We start from the raw sequence: 21,379 nt of genomic DNA, 5'->3' as shown, positions 1-21,379 counted from the left end.
GAACGAGTTGTGATATAAAAACACCGTAAGATGGTGCCAAAGGGACATCACCGTCCAAAAAAGGAAAATAAACAATAGGGAACGAAAAATCGTCCCTTTTGTCGTAAATTATAGTGTAGAGTTTCCCGTGTAAAACTGAAATATCTAAATTTAGGAAAGGACAGTTATTACCGTTTGTATTTGATTTATTTAAAGTATGTTCCTTTTGGTAAATTTCGGCAGTATATTTTGAAAATTCTTGATTATTTAACGAAAAAAATATCATCAAGATAACGATAAGTGTTATTGAATTTATCAATTAAATGCAATTTAGACGGGTCTTTACTGAGTTTGGTCATAAACTTTGATTCAAAACAGTACAAGAACAAGTCTGCTATTAAAGGGGCGCAATTGGTGCCCATAGGAAATACCTACAACCTGTCGATAAACCTTATTGCCGAAACGTACATAAATATTATCAAGGAGAAAATTGAAAAAAGAAAAAACAGCTTCAATCATCTCATAACACCTCCAGTAAGTATATCTAGCATATTTACCTTTTTCATAAGAGAAGAAGAATATAAAAGAGTTGCAGCAAATGTATTTGCATTCAGATTTTCCATTTAATTAAAAAGAAAACTTTTGTTTGATAAGTTTGTGTGGAAGTGTAGTGTAAAGAGTTGAAAACTTAACACTGTCAACAGAATCAAAAGGACCATTAAAGGCACGTAATTTATCTAAAACATCCAAAGAATTGTTTATACTTCAAAAACAGTTAATTCCACTATTTTCATATGTTTTCTTTCAAAAATTAATGATAAGTTCTTTGATAGTAGTAAAGGAACTATTAAAAAGCGCTGGAAGATAAGTTGTAAAACACTTACTAGTACTAGAGGCCGATATGAAACGATATTTTACTGTTTTTTTGTGTAGTTTAGGTAACCAGTACATGGTAGGGACCTTCAAATGTTCAGAAGAGGCCTTAAGCTCTGATGTAGTTATGCTATGATAGTTTATTATCATGCATATATATATATGATATGGCTCTCTGTGGAGAGCACGAATTTGAATGTAGAAGAATTTAAAATTTCATTCTTAAGAACGTCCGTGTAGTATTTACGGCATACCACCACCACATTGCTGGCTGCTTTGTCGGCCGGTACAAACATAGACCGCTTTGCGAGTACTTGAAGTTTGTTTCTTATTCTAAAAATAGGCGTATTATGTACTCTTTTATTTATTTCTAAATTATTTTCAAGATGTGATATTCGAATATCCACAACATCATACATTTATTTGAATAAGAATCAAGAGATTTTTTTATCAGATTTTTCCCGTTTACACCAATGTTTACAATACAACGATAACGCGTCTTTTGTGACCTGACGACACTGTTTCCAATCTATTTTAGATGGAGGACGATAAATTAGTCCTTTTTTCAAAAAGTTTTTAACTTCTCGGTCTTGAACGATATTGAGGTCCCTCGTAATAGCATGGCCATAGGGATCATATAAAAAATTCGACGATTCACAGTCTCAAGTTAGAGGAGTATTATTTTCTCCACTGACGTCTGATGTTACTGACGTATAATTAAAAATTAAGTTCTGCTGGTTTATTTTTGTATGTATACGAAAAAATATACGAAATAGTAGGTGGTTCTGTATTATCAAAATAGTGGGGTATAAAATTTTGAATGGTAGGGTATTCAAATATACTCAAAAAAGTTGATGAAATCAATACCTCTGTTGATATATTTAATTTTCTGAAAATCCCGTTTATGATCTTCAGGTTTATCGATACACGGGAACAGCCTATGGTGGCAAAAAGCTGACATTATACGCGAATATTCATAAAGTGAAGAACGAGATTGTGTCACACTTCTTGAAAATATCATTTTATTTACTAATTGGTATTTGACCCAGTTTACATAATAATTGATGCCTACCATAGTTTTTAAAAATAGATAGGAGATCATCAAGGGTATAGTTTATACGATGTTTAATTCGTTGATTTCGATTGATACGTTTGCCATAAGACCTATTATTACGTTGTCTTTTATCAACAATATTCATGATATCAATTTAAAGGAGTTTTAGATATGTTCCCTTGTCCCATTATATTGTCATTTAGACCCAGGGGATACGCTGTCTGCAGTCGTTTAATCCAAGACAGTTCGATAATTTTACGGGAATCTTCAAATTGTTTATGCGATTGCCCTTGTTGTTTCTGGATCGTTTCGAGTGGTTGGAATCTTATAAATTTAATATTGTGATTGTGTTTACCTAAATGTGGGTAAATTATACTATTTCTTAGGTTTTCGGAAGCGGTATTGATGTTCCTGTGTTCGTCTAAAAAATTCCTGTCCTGTTTGTCCTACATATTGTATACCACACTTTGGCGTTGTTCAAGTAACCAGATAAATGAGGCTTTGATTTTTTCATGTAATGTCACAGGAAAAGGAAAGCGCAAAAAGCTCTCCCGTTCACTGTTAACCTCACACTATTATTAGAAGATAATCTAGAGCAGGTAAGTGCATTTTCTGCATGGCATTGCACGGGAATATTTGTGGATATCTACGTGCATTTTGTTTAATAATCTAGTTGCAGCGGTATTGCCACCTTTGATACAATTGTAAAAAGTGCTACATTAAGAAGGGGAATTTCGATTGACGGCGGTTGCATTTATATTTGGAATGCGGTTTTTTGAGCACGTGAATATCCTTGAAGGAGTGGTGTATTTTATTTTCTTGTCATTTCGTAAAATCATGATTCATTAAGGGTAATGCGAAAATTTTGTTAATGCCCCTTTAACATTCACGGATTTTTTCTAACGAGTCCTTACTCGTAGTCAATCACAAGCATCCGTAAATAACTTGCTGGTATCCGTAAATAAATCGTTACAACATACAACAACTCGAAGACACTCTTACGGATCAGATAAAGGAGAGCCAAATGTTTTTATATGACAAAAAACTTCTTACGATTGTCAACGGATTGATTTGTCCGTAACTCGTTACAATCCGTAAGTGTGGTAAACCGCCCGCAACAACACGAAACTATTTGTAAACTGCGCAACAAAATCCGTAATGAGACGTAATATTTTTTTTACGATTTGTTTACGGATTTGTTAACGGATTATTAAGAGTGCTAACGTGTTGATTGTGATTTCATTCGGGTGGTGTCACAGATTTTGTCGAGTTTTTACGTGCACTTTAGTTGAAATTACGAGTTCTTTACGTGTTGATACGAGTATGTTACGAATAGATACGTATGCTTTACGTATTCTTTCGTATTGCGTTTGATTTATGGGAAAGGTTTAAAAGCTGCAAAATCGAACACTACATTTTCAATTGTTATTAAGAAGTCATAGAAGTAACATCTTTGCATATTTACTCTACAATATCACATGGTTTACCGCAACCATCACTTTGAGATTTGCAGGATTAATATACCTTTTGGCAAACAATCGTAAATACTTGTGTAAATAGCTTGTAACTATTTGTAACAACACGTAAACAGGTAGTGTCATCATAGGTTTTGTCCCCCGGGAACATGCCCAATTCCTAATAATATTTACTGTTAAATATCTTGAGGACTTGGCATATCCTCCTAATTATTTTATGACTTAATTTTTAAAGAATTGGCTGGCTTAGGTCAGACATATATATTGTATTGTTTATGTGTTGTGTGATACTAGATCCTCAATTTTCAGTGGTTAAGTTGACATTTATTTATTTGTTTCATTTCTTCTTTTGGCCTTTAAATGTTTTTTTGAATTACGGTTTTGCCTGGTTCCATCTTACATTTTTATTATCTTCAAACTGTTCTCATCTAATTATATAATATGGGCAAATTACAAAATCATAAATTATTTAGATATATTGGCTACAAAGGACTTCTATATATATTATCCTTTCTTTTGGAACAGTTTCAAGATAAGTTTTGTATATTTGTAAAAACCGAGATTATTTAAATAAGATACATGAGTTAGATTGACAATTTTTAAAATAACATTAACAGTATCAATCTTACTGCACCAGATGCGCAATTCGACATTTCATGCATATTCAGTAAAGCTCGAGGTAAAAATCCAAAACTTAACATGCTTAAATAGGACAAATTCAAATATCATATGTTCACTGACTAATGTAGTGTGGGCATTGTCCCTTGTCATACATTCCCGCGGTTAGGTAGGGGGAACAGTTTTTGACAAGAAACACATAATTCCTCAATCAACATACAATATTCATGATATTCCACTTTCCTTTTTACACATTTTGCACATTTTTGTAAAATTTTCTGTTAAAAAATAGTACGTGTCAGTTATTATTACAGTTTTTACAGTAAATAGCTACGCAGACAGAAGTCGATCAGTGCGTTGTTTGTAAACCTTCTATTTAAAAATTAGACATGAGTGTGTCTCTTTTTTTCTATGGAAATAATCATAGATGTCAAATGTTGTCTTCTAACGTCAATAACAAAGTAAAAAAAACCAGAACAAACAAAAGGTATAGTTATTTTGTCGTAGAAATTGACAGTTTTCTAAGTACTATAAAACACGAATTAACGAGTTGTATTCATTGGAAATGTCGAGTCATTTGATTTCTGCTATAAACACACAAAATGAAATCTTAACATGCTTCCTTATGTGGTTTCCACAATGAGTAGAACTAACAATGACTTCCTGTGTTATTTAAGTGTCAAAGTTTTCTACTTGAAACTTCCTTAATGATCTTTGAAAGCGATGACAAATAGGCTGTTTATCAGGACATATTGTGTTAACATTCTTTATACAAGTGTTTAAGGTAAACCTTATTTGCATGATTGAAAAAGTCCAGTTTGGTTTAATTTAGATATTATTGCGATGTTTTAATTAAAGACAATAATTGTGGCAGTATCAGGTTCACAATTATGAATACTCGCATTTATAATTTCAGCAGTGATTTTCTTTTCATCAAATTTTTGCAATTGCAATTTTTGCCAGAAGTCAAACAATCGCAATGATACATGGCGGCATTAATTTCTGAACTTAACTATTAAAATTCCAAGAAAATACGTCATAAGTGGTTCCGGGTAATATAAAGTGTTGGATAGGATTTTCTAACATTTCATGATAAGAATTTTCAAAAGTTGGTCTAGAATTAAACAAGACATAGAAACATATATCCTTTCAAAAACAACTTCACCAAGCATTGATCTGAAAATGTAGGAAGAACAAAGTTTGACTGTGTTAAGACTGTTAAGACACAAATTAAAAAAATAATCAGAATAAACTAAGAAGTTTTAGATATAACATAAAAAGGGGGGACATAGGTTATCTTTGGATGTTAAAGCAGAATTTTTACTGCAGAAAAAAATATATCCATTTGATTATATCTAAACTTGTAGTGGTTGTTATCACCAATATTTGCGGATTTTAAAGAATGGATGGGTGATATTGATAATGACTGTTAATTAGGGTAAATAAGTCGGGTCTTATTTTAAATGCTGAATATTCTAAACGATTTTTATGTTGACATAAAATAAGACAATACAAAAACATGAAATAAGTCATAAAAAATTTGCCGCATGTAACTTTCTTGTTTGTGTTTTGTAGTTTAACTTTTATTTGCATGTTCTAAATGAGTTTATAAAATTTCAAGGCCACTTATTATAATTAACAACTGTTATATATTAGTCTGTACAAATAGCTCTTCAAACCAATTTGACATAAAACTGCATTTCAAAAGACAACAGCATGGACAAATTTTGGTGTTACTCCTATTAACAATCTTATGCTTCATAATTCTTAAATAAAAAAAAAAACAAAAAAAAAAAACAGACAAATTTTAGTCAACGGAATTCGATGATAAATGACAATGTTGCCAACATAGTTCAGAGCTATTTTTTTCCAGTTGAATCTATTATTCTATATTGATCAGAAAAAGACAATCATATTTATTATATGACTATGCAGATAAAATGGAAATGAAAGAACATGCCTCTCGAAATTAGAAAAAGTACTAGTACATATACAGTGAGCGAATTATATATTGGTATTTTTTTTTTATTAAAGTTAAACACACTGTTTTAAATACATAAACAAATTGGGTTTTTTTCACCAAAAGTACTGTTTTGTTTATAAAAAAATCCAACTCAAACTCATAAGGTCAGCAAATCAACATAAAAATATGATTAGGAAAAGCAACAGGCCACACAAATTTACAAAGGAGACAATGGGTCTACCAACAAAAACCTCATAAAAATCTGAGGGAAAAAGCAGGTGCTCTGTGCTGAGTAGGTCCCGATTTAGTTATAACACCTGTAATGTTTATCATTCGACGCGCATACATTCCGGATATAAAAAAGGAAAGGTAACCACTACGACCACAGGAACAAGCCTCGGACCATTTCAGACACAAATATTTCCGAACGGGTGATCGAATCTTGATAGTTAATTTAAAAACTTCAACATTTACCTTCCTTTAGATCCGGGTTGATTTAGTATTGTAATCGTGTGTTTAACTAAACTTGTATAAACAAGTCAGAAACATAAAGCCTTTCTTAGTCTTGTGCGTTTTTTTTTTAGATTTCAGTGTGGTGTCTATTTCGCGGGAGCCCGCCGGGTTCGGGACTTTCTCGATGCGTTGAAGACCCATTGGAGGCCTTGCAGTGTTTTCTCATCTATGGTCGGGTTGTTGTCTCTTTGGCACATTCCCCGTTTCTATTCTCTGTTATATATTGTATAAATCATTCAAGATATTTTCATAACTTTGTTGCTGTAGATTTAACTATAACGTAAATAAAAACTAGAGATAATTAGGGTGAAACATGTAAAATCTATTGATTATTTCTAATTGTCTCATGTCAAGGATATCCGCATCATATTAGGTCTTCACCCTGAATGTATGTTTTAACCGCAATTTGTGTTTGTAATTGTAGTATAAATCTAAACAGATGCCGCCAATATTGCAATCTCGTTTAGTGTAACAACTGGAACAGAAACAAGATATTAATGATGTTGTAAATTAGATATTAAGAGCAGATAAAGAGCATGCATTGTTCATCTGTCTTCTACTGTATTGAGAAAATGAAACTGTTCCGCTCTTTAAAATATGTTATGTCGTTGGATTGCTCTTGTATTAAAGTAAAGCGCATCTCTTTTTTCATTTAAACATAGACAACTAATAATCAGCAAACAAATGCTGAATCACATAAAGGCAGCAACATCTTTAATTTTATTATCAACAAAAATCATAAACACACAATAAGATCGATCAGCGTCTATCTCAATAAATCTGAAATAAAAAGACAATAACACAAATGATTTCAAACAATTCATCATAGGTTGTTGTTTTTTCAAATACAAACTTAAACAGAACATCAAAAATAGAATTTAAAACCAATTGTTCAGAGAACAATTGTAGGTCATTCCATCATAAAATTTCTAAATATTTGATTTACTAGAAGTTTATATTGTCGATAAATCATAGCTTTATTCACACTGTTTCCAGAAATATGTGTGATCTATATACGTTTGCCTAAAATAAGAGAGATTTTTTTTTGCTACTTCCGGTTGAACGGTAGGTCACATCTTGTAATATATGAAAATTTAGTTATGCCGTTTAAGTGAATATATGATTTTTATGTACTTTTCTATGAGAGAATACTATTAATAATATATCTATAGATGTAGCAAGTGTTGTTATAGACCCATTCAGTTTTTTTAATTTCTATTTCTCACAATCTTAACATGTTCGGGCACAGTATCTAAGTCTTCTTTTTTTGCAATTATCCCATTGCTTGACATAATACTCAACTGAATCCATCAGGAGTTTTAAGTTTTGTTTACAATTGATGGACATAGGCTCACGATATTTCGGGCCTTTGGATAAAACATTTCGCAGATAAGTGTTATCAATTATGGCCAGGTTGTCAGTAAAAACATGGCCAGTCGGATTATAAAAAGGGAGCTAACACGAGTGCAATCAGGAGGTTTAGACTTGAAATCGTCAATATTGAGATCTGCAAACAAGTGTTTGTAATTGAAAATTTTAGTTGCAATAGGTTTGATTATAAGTACAGACTGATTTTTAAAGAAGGAATGTATTTTCAAGTGAACTGTATTATGATGAAGGATACTGCCCAAATGATGGCATTGAGACCTTTGTTGACATAGGGAAGTTTTAGAATGGATCTTTACTCCTTTTCATCTTTTCAAAAGCGAACCGGCCTGTAAGGTTGTGACTTGCAATATCCGAGATCATAGCTTTAAGTTTGTATTGGTTTAAACGGGGGTTTGTAACAATTGTTTCCAAAATTAAGTTGTTCAGGAATAACGGTTTAAAAGGGAAAGTGAAGAAAGCTTCCGACGAATGTGATGAATACCCAACGGCTTTTGAAAAATGACAGAAGGTAATTATTAGAGACATCATGAAGAGTAGGTGTTGACCTATTAATTGAATTCTTAGTTTCACCACAATGGCTTATAATTTGGCATAACATTTTTTGCATTTTTGATTTTGTACACAATGTCATTTAAAGGTAATAATGAATGCCTTTTATACAAACAATCATTACTCTTTTATGGATGTTGGCTATAATATGCTAAATTTTAAGCAATTGATTAGTTTATACGCTGTGTTAGAGAGCTGGTAAAAATTATCATTTGATCATTTGGCGACCTTCTATCTAAATATTCATTCCATTACAATGACTTAGTAATTTGTAATATTTGTAGGATTTTCCCTGAAATTTGATGATACAACTTTGACTCTTAGGTATATAATTAGAAATATTTTATTGCATTTTCCAATTTTCAAAGAAGCCAGCATGTCTCAGTCGCACTTTTACATTAGTTTTAATAAATTGATGCATATTCTTAAAGGCACTGGCACTAATTTCAATTTCTCAGATAATGTTTAAATAGAATATATGATATTCTGTTAATCAGTCAATTCATTCTTACAATTGTTAATCATTTTACACTCATGCCATTTAGACACATGGGGTATTTCATTGGCTAGGATCCAATTTTGTCTTTTGTTAGATTCTAAGCGGAATCCAACATATATACTTACATCATTCTTGAAAGAGGAGTTTTTTTTTAGAGAATCACTTATCCCCCAATTTCTCTTGTTGTAATAACAAAAAAGGAATATAAAAATCATAAGTCTTAATACTAAGTATTTTAAAAAACTGACCGTGCGAGACTCTCGTGGGTTACCAAGGTAGTTATACACCCCTAGTAATATCTACATAAGGTTCACACTGTGTACTTAACACTTTATAGCCGGCCGTCAATTTATTTGTTTAAACATTTGCTTAATGTTTTTACGTACATTCGGTTGATGGTACTGCTGGTGGAGGTTTCCTCTTTGATGACATAATTTATCATTGATGTTGTCATAATTATACAACTGTTGTTCCTGTTTAGAAAACTTCGAATTGTTTGAAATACTAATGATTTTCTACCCCAGGAATAGATTACCTTAGCTGTATTTTTAAAAGCTTTTTAAATATTGGGTCTTCAATGCTCTGCAACCTCGTAATTTATTTTCCCTTTTTAACCTTTTCGATTCGAGCTTCACTGCTGAGTCGTTTGTAGACGACACGCACGTCCGGCTTACAAAATTTTACTCCTGGTATCTATAATGAGCTTATTTACAACCACTGGATCGATGCCACTGCTGATGGAGGTCATTGATATGGTCAAAATTAACTGTTTATAAAACATTTGTTATGTATTTGGCAAAACCTTTCACATTATAGGGTCATCAATGCTCATCAAACTCGTCATTTATATGTCCTCTTTTACTTTTTGGTTCCAGCTTCAATAATTAGTCTTTTGTAGATGAAACGTGCGTCTGGCGTACAAAATTTAAATCCTCATAGCTATGATGAATTTATCTTTAGTATGCTATTGTTTTCCGAAATATTGTGATGAGGTATATTTAACAATTGGTTTTTTAAAGTTCTAAAGATCTACTTTACAATCTTCCATTCAGAATATTTACAATTGTGTAAAAAACTTTATTTTGTTACTACGCTTTACACTACTATTCCCCATGTTCAATTGTAAGCTTGACTAAATTGTCTCTTTAAATAGAGCTTTTTTTTTTATCTAGATGCAAATTCCTTGTTTAAAGTCATGAAAAATTTTACTAGTGAAGTACCACATTGAACCTAAAGCCAAATACACCGAAGATGATATTATCAAAATAGTGGACTGCGTTCGGATTCGTATGGCGGGTGAAGCGTGCATGGCAGGCAAGAATAACCCATTCGGCGCACCAGGTATCCCTTCTGTATTAATTTATGCGATTCCCTCATTTGGTTTTATTTTGACATTGGTTTCTTCGTAATAGATCGAACGGATCGTGGAGATTTTAAGAGTTTGTAATGGATAAGCCTCAAATAGTCAGTGATTGTCTAGATCTGATTAATTGAGTGACAGTCCCTTGTCTTAGGCAACATGCATATTTACGTTCACTTCAGATAAACAAAAACAAAAACCTGTCGAAATATGTTTGCCATTATCAAAATAATTTTTACAACAATTCTGTCAAAGTTAAATATTAGATTAGCCATTATATTTTCAACGTTTTACCTCAGATCCTCATCTTTTTCAATGACTATAAAACTTCATCAAATGAATTCTAAAATATTGTTTTAAAGAAGTATTTGAAAAGCCTTGATGTGCATCTCAATATTTGAAATACCAATTTTATCGCACAGAAGAGCTATAACCACGTCCTCGCCGATTTGTTTTAAAATTACCCAACAAAGGATAGTTGAAAGGAGCTTATTATTTCAATTAAACATATTTTTAAAAGCAATTAGTTAATGCCTGAAACTATTTTTGAAATACAAACTTTGATAAATGTGTCTAAAGAGTATGACATCTCTCATTTCTTTAATTAAAACAAAAGTGTTTGAAAGTCTTAAACATAGTTTAATATACCAGGACAGTTAAAATATCTTAAAAGAATGAAACCAGCTATATCTTTGCACCTTGTTTATTAAATGCAACGTATTGCCCCATAAACGAGTGCATTGGAGGATAAAGGGGTTCCACAAATGAGGTCCACAACATTCAATGATTGCAACTTTCATCATTTAAAACAAAAAAGGCATTCAAATTCAAGTGGTTTCATTTTGTTTTGTATACTCTATCGCGTAAGCAACGTAAACACGAGTTCTAGACACATTCTATAAAATGTTTTCAATAATACACTTTTATAGTTACTTAAAGCTTTATTAAACTCTAATCATATTCAACCTTAATATGTTCTTTAGATTTGTTGTATACTGACTCTTGACCATACACGGTAGTTAAACACGCCCTTTCTATTACTTGCTTTAAATGATATCAACATAGTTGTATAATAAACATATACACCTCCTTCATTATTTGAAGGTTATTACCTCTATCTTCGTGACAAATTGATTATTGAAATTGATGTTCTTTTTTGAAATATGAAAGACTTAGTAATGAACAGAATCCTTCCTCCTGAAGACTACTCCAATGGAAAAGATCCTGCTACTTTTCAATTTGTTGACAACAAGATACACAGGTCAAACAGTTATTTCAGAGCAGGTGAGTTCTGTTTCGGCTATTTTTACTGCGGATGTTGACAGTGTATGGTTCTTTAAGGATACCCAATGCCAAAATATTTGAAGTTCTAAACCTTGATATAATTTTGAAAAGCTGGTAACACTAAAAATGAACCAAATTTATCGGTACAAACAGACAAGCATAAAGACAAAATTCCTTGAACTTCGTTTATGTCCTTGCTCAACAGGTTTTTGGGATTAGACATAATGTACTCTCTTTTTACTTTTGACTTTTGACAGTGGACGAATAAGTTTCTTCCGTTATTTACTCTTCATAATATTAATGTTTACACGATATACCCTCAGAAAAATAAAAATAAAAAATAAAAACACAAATAAGAAAACAAAGCCAAAATTCAAATGATCGATATATATGAGAGAGAATACCCCCAGTTACATAATGAAACTTTTCGTATGAAACAAAAAACAGTAATGACAAATCTGCCTCTTTTTAAATGTACTTTGTAGTTTAGAACAAACATATTCCTCCTGAGGACTATCCATGTTGTCAATGATTCCGTCAAAAACAAGGGATACAAACAAATAAATAGCTTTCATGTTGGTGAGTTACGATATAGATAATGCATACTTTAAGGTTTTTCTTGAAGTATAACACATCGAAAGGTGTCAGGATTGGTCAAATGAAATGTGTTATACGACATGAAAAACCTTAAAATATGCATTATCTGTCTTATCCCGTCATTATGTTATTGTTCTATTATATGTCATTATGTTATTGTTCTATTATAAATTTGAAAATACTTTGAACGACAAACGACAAATTTATTTTACTCGCGTAGTGGTATTTACCATATATGGATTCTTTAAAATTCTAAAGAACTTCTGGACAATTTTAAATCTCGGTCTATTTCTGAAATTAATTCTAACATAACTTTTGATTTTTTAACCCTGTATACCAACATTCCCCATGTGAAATTATAAAATTGTTTTGAATAATAATTGAATGACAAACTTTTTTCTTATGTGACGTTTACATTTTCTGACGTCAGACACGCGAAGCAATGAATGTGGTTTTTAATTTGATAGATGCTTTTGTGCTTTTTTTGTAAATAATTGTTTGTTTTGATATTGTAACACAGTGATGACTGCTGTACCCATATTTTGACTATTTTATTTATAATGTCTGTTTTGTTCACGCATCGTTGTAACTATAACGGAATTTGATAAGACTGTCGTACAAGTGAGAGGTTTAGCGCTATAAAACCAGGTTCAATCCACCATTTTCTACATTTGAAAATGCCTGTACCAAGTCAGGAATATGACAGTTGTTGTCCATTCGTTTGATGTGTTTTGTCATTTGATTTTGCCATGTGATTAGGGACTTTCCGATTGAATTTTCCTCGGAGTTCAGTATTTTTGTGATTTTACTTTTTTCATATACCGTCAATTAATAGTATTTTCTGCCAAGATTTGCATTACTTACATCCTATTTCACCTATATAGTGTATAATAAAACTCTGATTAAACTAGATATATAAACGTTAAAAGTCATTGTCCAGTTTGAATAGACATATTACTGTACATGTAACTACATGAAGCAAGACACAAATGAATTGTTACGGTGATGAAAAACAAAAGTCACTTTGTAAGTAATGTATTGTATAAACTTTATTTATAAAAGGGGGATGCTTTTGGTTTTTTTTTCATTTTCCTGATATTCTTATCGCGGAAAAGCAGATTTCGTTTCAACAATTTTGTAAACGAACAATTCAGAGATATTGTTTTCTCTTTTTTGTCTGGCAATACAACTATTTAATATGAAATTCAGAATTAGGGACACATATTATATCCCCTCCCCATTTTAAAGTACTTGGCTATTATTCTATAGAAAATAAGAATATTGGATCATTTGATCCTTAGATAGAGTAAAAGGTATATAAAGATGTAAAAAAAAAAAAAAAAAAACTGGCATGGAGAGAGCACGAAATCGTAATAAATGTACATGTAACACAAAAAACGAATATCCATAGGACAAAATATGATTTCCAATACAATGTGAATAAATAAGATTTCCAAAATCCTACACATAATTTGTTAAATCTGGCTTGATTTAAAGTGGAATGAAAAGGTTTGCATTATTAAATTCATCTCATATGATGTGGCTATATTGTATCGATAAATTAACAAAACATTATTTGTTTCGAAATTTAAAATGTGCGTCAACAACAATTTTTGGTATTTTAGTCTAATAAACGGAATAAAAGGATTGTTTCTACCTTAAACCTACGAAATATTGAAAATTAAAAAGTAAACCCTAAATTTACAACAACACACAATAGCTATCAAACGAATTTAATGTTCAAGTAAATTAAAGTTTGCATTTTAACCAGTAAAATAATGACCTTATACAGGTTTTTTATAATATGCCTTGAAGCAAATTTCATTGAAACTTGGTATTGTCCGGGTTGGTTCTTCAAAAGAATGACCTATCGTTCTGAAAGAAAATAACTTTTTGTAGGTATATAATTTTATATACTATAATTGACCATTCAATATCTTTCAATACCATAAAACTATCAAATCTCTCTATTTCTGTAGATTTCCAATATACTTTTACATTACATATTATTGCTAGGTAAGAAGAAATAATAATTAACCGATTTTGAAATTTGTAGGCCCATTTTTGAGATACAAAACATGTACAGTAGAAACCGCCTAAACTCCGAGACAGGATAAGCGTTTTATAGAAAATTAGCATAGCTTTTGCCTATTTGCCATTCAATTGCTCTTGTCATCTTTCATTTTTAATCATTTTGTAATCTTTTATACTAGACCGTACTGTTATGAAGACAATGCTTTGTAAGATAACAGTCAAAATTTCGTCACAGTTTGGCGATTTTATTTCTGAAACCGTTTTTCAAACCGCATCTTTTATGTGTAAAACTATCTGTTGATGACGACAAACTCTGGCTGAACCATTAACGTATTTAGTAAGTCCTATCCATTACAACTGGAATAGTGCTAAATGAATTAAAGCTAGAAAGGTGAAACATTGGTTCAAAAAGAATAGTAGAAAGGAAATAGGAGACTCTAGACCAGTTATTACCCTCTGCAGTTTACCCAAGATTCGTAAAAAGGGTATCTATAAACAAATGGACACACTTGGCTAAAAATAATCTGTTTTCCCGACCAGTCTGGTTTTAGGAGTTCGTACTCTATTGTTACTTGTATTATCCAACGGTGTAATCACATAAAATCGCAAACATGTTATTTACAGGAATGGTAATGTTAGACCTGCAAAAAAAATTTGACATTGTCGACTAGAATATATTCTGTAGAAAATAAAGATTTATATGGTTATAGATATAATATGGTTCGAGTCATATCTGTCAGGAAGGAAACAGTTTTTGAATGTTAATTGGACCGAATCTGAACTCCTTAATATCGTACGTGGAGTCCCCCAAAGAAGTTTTCTAGGACCGTTGTAATTTTTTTACTGTGTGCACGATATGTCCTTTAGTATCCAATTTGACTTTAAACACTTGTTAAAGGCTGATGACAGTTCCATAATTGCTTTCTCATGAAAATGCCATTTGTATATTTCCAAAGCTAGGAAATAAATAGGAGTCTTGTAGAGACTGATTGTTGGACATAAGCTATCATTGTGTTTAGTCATAACAGAATGTATTATCTTTGGGCCGAAACAAAAACTAAAGAAGTAAGAAAATGAGTTCACAATCATAGAATAAAGTTGCACCCCTAAGCTTATACATTAAGGCCTAGAAATAGACCAACATTTTTCTGAGGGAGAGCAGATTTAACTCCATCATTATAAAAGGCAATTCAAGAGTTATATTTAATACCGTACATTTTTTGTCAACTGAACCCCCACTCCCCCCCAAAAAAAAGGACTAACAACGGCTCTTGTTCAATGTTATATTGATATTTCCTGCTCCCCTTAGTATGCCGGTTAGTTACAGAAATTTCAAAAAACAAAACTGTTATATTTATTAACAAATTGCGTCCACGAACAAGAGTGTGCAAACCATAGCTATCAAGCCTCGGTTTCCTGACAAAATTGATTAAAGAGATAAACAATTGCTATTTGTACATGTGCACACAGTCTACAGTGTCCAGAAAATCTCAAAGACAATTTGTGTTAAGTCAATGAACACCATAGATACAATCATAGATACAACACAAATCCTGCCATTTCAACTGTGTTGTTTAAAAAACCTAACAAATAGATTGCTTATCATTTTGTGCTTATGCAATCAAAAATTGGAACACATTTTCCAGGCATGTGAAGTCAATTAAGACTATTGCGTTTTAAAGCCGATTTAGAATTGTGTCTCAAAGATTGTTCAAGTGTGAAAATCTAAATAACATCTTGAAGAAGGTTTTAAAAAAAGGCAAAATTAATTAATGCCATTTTGCACGTTGTTATACTTTACAAGGACAACATTGGACGTATGCAGAAACACTTTTATGGGCAATACTTGGAATTTAAGACATCAATTTATAATTGCATTTTAAATGCTTGTTCGCATAATTTCAGCTAATATTTTTTGTCTCCTATTTTTAAACACACTTGCATAAATTTTATACCATTCCTTAACAAATTTCACCTTTGACGTTTGAACCTAATAAAAAAAAAAAAAAACAGATTAGAATATTTAAGAAAATCTCATTCCAACAGACATTATAGATTTGAATCTGTTATTTCACTTGCTGCATATTTGAGTAATTTGACAAGAATCCGTCTGCTATTATGATCCCTATTAACTCAAGTAGACTAAGTTTAAAAAAAAATATTAGGCAGGATAACTGTTAATCCTAGTCAATTAAGAATGAAGTCGAAAGCATCTGCCACGTACCAGGTTCGAACTCACAACCTCAGGTTAGTGATACAGCAAATGAAAGACTTAGACCGCTCGAACACCAAGGCTCCAATTTAACCTTAGTTGAAAATTTGATATTCTTTAAAAACAACATTTGACTGCATTTGGAAACCACAACAAGAACTCTTGTTTCCATTTGCCTTTTCCTCATAAAAAAATACCAGTTTAGTTTATTGGGTCTTCTTTCATTACTGTACAGAAAACATTTTTTGGGTTAAAAACGAGTGAATTGTTAAAATGAATAATATGTTTTTTTGTTGTTAATACATAAGTCTATATACATGTAAATATGTTTGTCCTTTGCACTATCAATACTTGAAACAAAAATCTATTTTTTAAGATATGAAAGAAGTACTGTACACATTTAAAAATGTAAATATAAGTACCTACCTGTCATTCCGAAAATCATTCATCTGCTGTTCTGATAGCCATTACTAGGGTGTGGCAAAAACTATATTCAGTTAATGCAAGAAAAAAAGCTTACAAATGAATCTAAGAGAAAGGCGAAAGATACCGAAGGGAAGGTTCAACTCATAAGGAAAAAAAAACAAAAAAGGAAAACGACGAAAAGACACACCGTAAAAATACTAAAGACTGAGCAAGATAACTCCAACAAAAAACGGGGGTCGATTTCAGGTGCTCAGGAAGAGTAAGCAGATTCTGCTCCACATTTGGCACCCGTCGTGTTACTCATGTAAGTACAAAGTCCAACTCAGTTGGTCACATTCGATGAAAAGAGTACCGGATTGATAATGCGACAATTAGTGAAAGCACAAAGAACAACAATAAAAACTTAAGGAAGAGCAAAGACCAAGACGAACCCCTGTTCAAAATAAAAACTATGGGTGATCGCAGGTGATCTAAAAGGGTAAGCAGATCATGCATTATATGTGGCAACCATTGTGTTGCTCAAGTTCGTACAATCTCGGTAATAAGTTTAATTCGATAGGTCACATTCGATGAAAAAAAGATTGATTGCTGTAATGGTACGTTAATTGAAACATATCCAGTGTCATCTGTGAAACAGATAATCCATAACGGTCAACCAAATCATGATGGAGTCCGTAAAATTTTCGAAGGGATGATTTCAACTTTACTATTTGGAACTCTTTGTTCAATAGCTTCCTTATAAGCATTAATTCTCTATCAAGTAAATCAACTAAAGGAAATGCAATATTGTATCAACTTTGAGAAATATATAACACTGGCATGCGCAGCTGGAATGTTGCTAAATAGAAATAAAAAGTTCACAATTTGGAAGCTTAAATAATTTGTTTTTGTTTTCAAATGACCCTCATTGTCAATTTCTAGATGTGAGTCAAGATATGAGGCATACTTAAGTGTATCTGTTGTATCCTTTATTTCGAGTTCGGTCGATGGGATAGATGCGTTTAACATAATCACCACACTATGATTTTTTTAGTGAAATGGCATTATATATAATGCTAGCTTACTTTTATTCTACTGAAGACTGTGTTAAACAGAAATAGTATGTGCTATAAATGCAGTCTAATAAGACGTACATGAAAGTAAAGATTATTACAACGACAAAATGTTACATTGGACGTTTTGATAATGCATCCTTTAGAATTTTATATCCTTTTATAAATGTGTATAGATAATTAATTACTACAAGGCTAATTAATTGAATTGATGCATTTGAGTGATCACTGGCCAATAGGTTTTGTCCAGATAGTGAATAATTTTCGCAGGGAAACATACTGATTTCTAAAATTGCGCTCAAAGTAATGTTTAAAGTTCACGTCATCTTGGGGTTAATTCGGAAATCTACAAAAAGATCAATGTTCATTGAAACTATACTATTTATGATCATTCTGATATTTTAAATGTAATAGAAATACTTCTATCAGAACATTGTTTTTATTTGTTTTTTTTTTTCTGAACAAATATTTCAGCGATAACCACTGACAGAAAAGCACATTCCACCAAGACCAGAAGAGCACCTGAACCTCCATTTAAAACTCCTGGAAGAACAAAATCAAGGTCAAGATATGAAGGTATCTAGTTTTATAAGAACCAATAGATAGCTGTTTCCAACTTAAACTAATTAAAATTAGCTACTGAATTTAAAAACCGTCATAAGTATTTTGAAATTTTCCCGTTTCATAAACGATTTTCCATTCCAATTCAACCTTTTTTACGCATTAGTTCTAGACTGTATATGCCACAAACAAACACTAATAGATACCTTAATGACTAAGTTTTATCATATTTTAAACTTAGTGCAGGGTGTATTAAGCACAACCAAGAATGGGAACATTAAAAAAAAACATATGCAAAAGAAACGAAAATAACTTGTATACAAGTGGTAGATTTCCAAAACATTAAAGCCTAGTTTTACCCAACACTTTCAGTAAACAATGCCTGTACTAAGTAAGGACTATCGATTTCATATGGTTTCCATGGGGATACGTTTCTTAAAACAAAAGCCAAAATGCATAAAAAATTTACTTGTTTAGTTATACTTTGAAGTTAAATATGTTTTGGAATGTATTTGTAAATACATTGTCATGATATCAGCGAACAATGATATTGGCTCTAAGGTTTGTCGCTTTGTGGTGTATTGATGCAGTATAACGTGTTGCCGTACTTATGATTTACGGCCGTATGTTCCCTCCCAACATGCGAACTAGAGTTGCCCCTTTGATTTATTTACAGTTGTTTGGTTTGTTTTAATGTTTCTGCAGTATGAGTCGATCACTCTAAAATCAGTACCATAAATGTACATAAAAAGGGGGTAACACATGTCATCCCTGTGGACGGGCATATGCTGGCCTTTTAGTGTATACTATATTTCTGTGAAAGTTGTAGTCGGTACTTTTGTTAACTTTCTCAAAATCATCATAAAGTGTATAATCTGATTGTGAATAGTTATTAAGAATGTAAATGTGAATATTTTAAACAGCTGATCAGAAACAAATATATACTTTTAAAGAGTATTCAATACCTTCCAGTTGACAAATACGAACCCCATGAAGATAACCCAAATGAAGAATACGGGAACTTTTCAGTTGTTTTCCGGAAGATTAACAACTCATCAAACCCAGAAAATGTTGGTAAAGGTAAATATGGTATTTACTATAAAATCTAGATTTTTTCATTGACATGATTTCTATAAAAAAAAATAAAGATCATATTCCACTAGCAAACGAAGACACATAACTATGTTAAATCAATTAATCTGTTTACAGTTACATTTCTTGACTGTTTGAAGATTTGAATGTTAACGAATCGTTCCTTTGAAAATATTTCTATATTGTTTGTAAAAGCACCAAACCTGTATCGTCGTTTGATGTATGCCATGATGGACAAAATTTACCCGGAATCTGGTTGATAATTGTAGTCATCATTTTAAAGGTCACTTTGTATAGAGTCAGACTCGATATCGTAAGCTTCTTGTATTTGCAAAAACCTGACAAACAAGCCAACATATCGTTAGTTTCTTCGAATTATGAGATTTGATTGTCCATTGGGTAACTTTCGCCTCTTTGTTATAAACCAAACGTTTAGGAATTATCATTCAAATGCTTTTATTTAAACATGATTATAAGTAAACAACTGTTGTTAATCATTGTATCTGGTTCTTGTCGAGGAGGAGTTCTTTTTCTGTGTTGGAACTGTATGCATATCCACGTCAGGACTTATATACAAAGTAGTAACATCAAAAACGACAATCAAATATTATAACGACAGATAACCCCATGGCGAAAAGTTACAAACAAAAACTTATATAAAGAACAGAGAAAAAAGAACAAAGATTGAGCAACGCGAATCTTCAAAAATATCTAGTTAATTCAAGACCTCCGAAACTGCCAACATATATGTTTGACTTGTCTAAACTTGTGTTTGTGAAATATTATGATGCGAAAATATCCCTGCACATCGTATCAAATAAGAAACGTATATGCTGGTTATAAAGAATACACTTCTCTTTAATGTATCATTGGTGTATAATGGAATATACGTTTAATTTTGTTTTACAGTAATTGGTATACATTGCAGAGGCCTCACCGAACGTCAAAGTGCCTTCATCAAAGACCAAAAGAGCACCAATGCCACTGCTATCCAATCTTAAAAGATCAGATTCAACTCTTTCATATGGAGCTAAACCCGTCTCTATAAAAACTAAGCGATCCAACAGAAGACAATAGGAGGCAATTAAAGAAGGTATTTACCGTTTACATTTGTTTTAGATTAAGACAGCCGTCGGACACTTGCATATTTTGAACATTTTCAAAAACAATACGTAAGAGGTTTTGTTCCTTAAAGGGGGTTCTTTTTATATTGTGTGATGTATTAATACACATTCATATCCGCAGAAGTTGGATCCTACGATACGTATAGGGAGTGTTCAGTGTTCTCTACGTTATAACGATTGCAACAACTCTCAGGACGATCCGTAGGTAGCCTGTTTCAGGGAAAAGGTTTACCTATCAAATAAGCTATACGTAATGTTTTTTTTTCTTCCGGAAGTACATAGAATGTGCCCTTATTCGCAAGTACCTGTTAAACGTATTGAACGATACTTTATAACAAACTCTTGCTACATGAAACATAACAGTGTATGACCGCTTTTATTTGTATGTTTCGAATGTACAAATAGATTTTAAGACAGTTATATCTTGACGATAATTGCCTAGTGGTACAAACGGTATGGATAAAGTATGGGTAAAAATAAAATTTTAATTGATACATTTACGTTTTTATTTTCCCGTCTTTTTTCATTATGTAAACATTTTAATTGATACAACTACGTTTTTATTTTCCCGTCTTTTTTCATGTTTGTGAATGAACAATAAAATTACCCTGAATTCTTTATATTCTGAAGCTGTGAAACGTAGAAATTTATTTATTTATCAATGAAATATAATATTTCTGTATAGATAATTCCGCTACAAGGTCTAATTTTCCATTACACGATGG

The 21,379-nt window shown here is 31.8% G+C and overlaps 1 protein-coding gene across 1 annotated transcript; it reads left to right on the top strand.

The window, feature by feature from the left end:
• Positions 1 to 11,484: 11,484 nt before the first annotated feature.
• LOC127718652 (uncharacterized) lies at positions 11,485 to 20,607 on the top strand. Its single transcript, XM_052224705.1, has 5 exons — positions 11,485 to 11,556; positions 12,042 to 12,135; positions 18,352 to 18,453; positions 19,411 to 19,518; positions 20,459 to 20,607. Exons 1-5 carry the CDS (start codon positions 11,485 to 11,487, stop codon positions 20,605 to 20,607), a joined length of 525 nt encoding a protein of 174 aa, XP_052080665.1.
• The last annotated feature ends 772 nt before the right edge of the window (positions 20,608 to 21,379 follow it).

The sequence above is a fragment of the Mytilus californianus genome, unplaced genomic scaffold (assembly GCF_021869535.1).
Source record: "Mytilus californianus isolate M0D057914Y unplaced genomic scaffold, xbMytCali1.0.p SCAF_10, whole genome shotgun sequence".
Lineage (NCBI taxonomy): Eukaryota > Metazoa > Mollusca > Bivalvia > Mytilida > Mytilidae > Mytilus > Mytilus californianus.
This window is presented reverse-complemented; position numbering and strand designations above follow the sequence as displayed.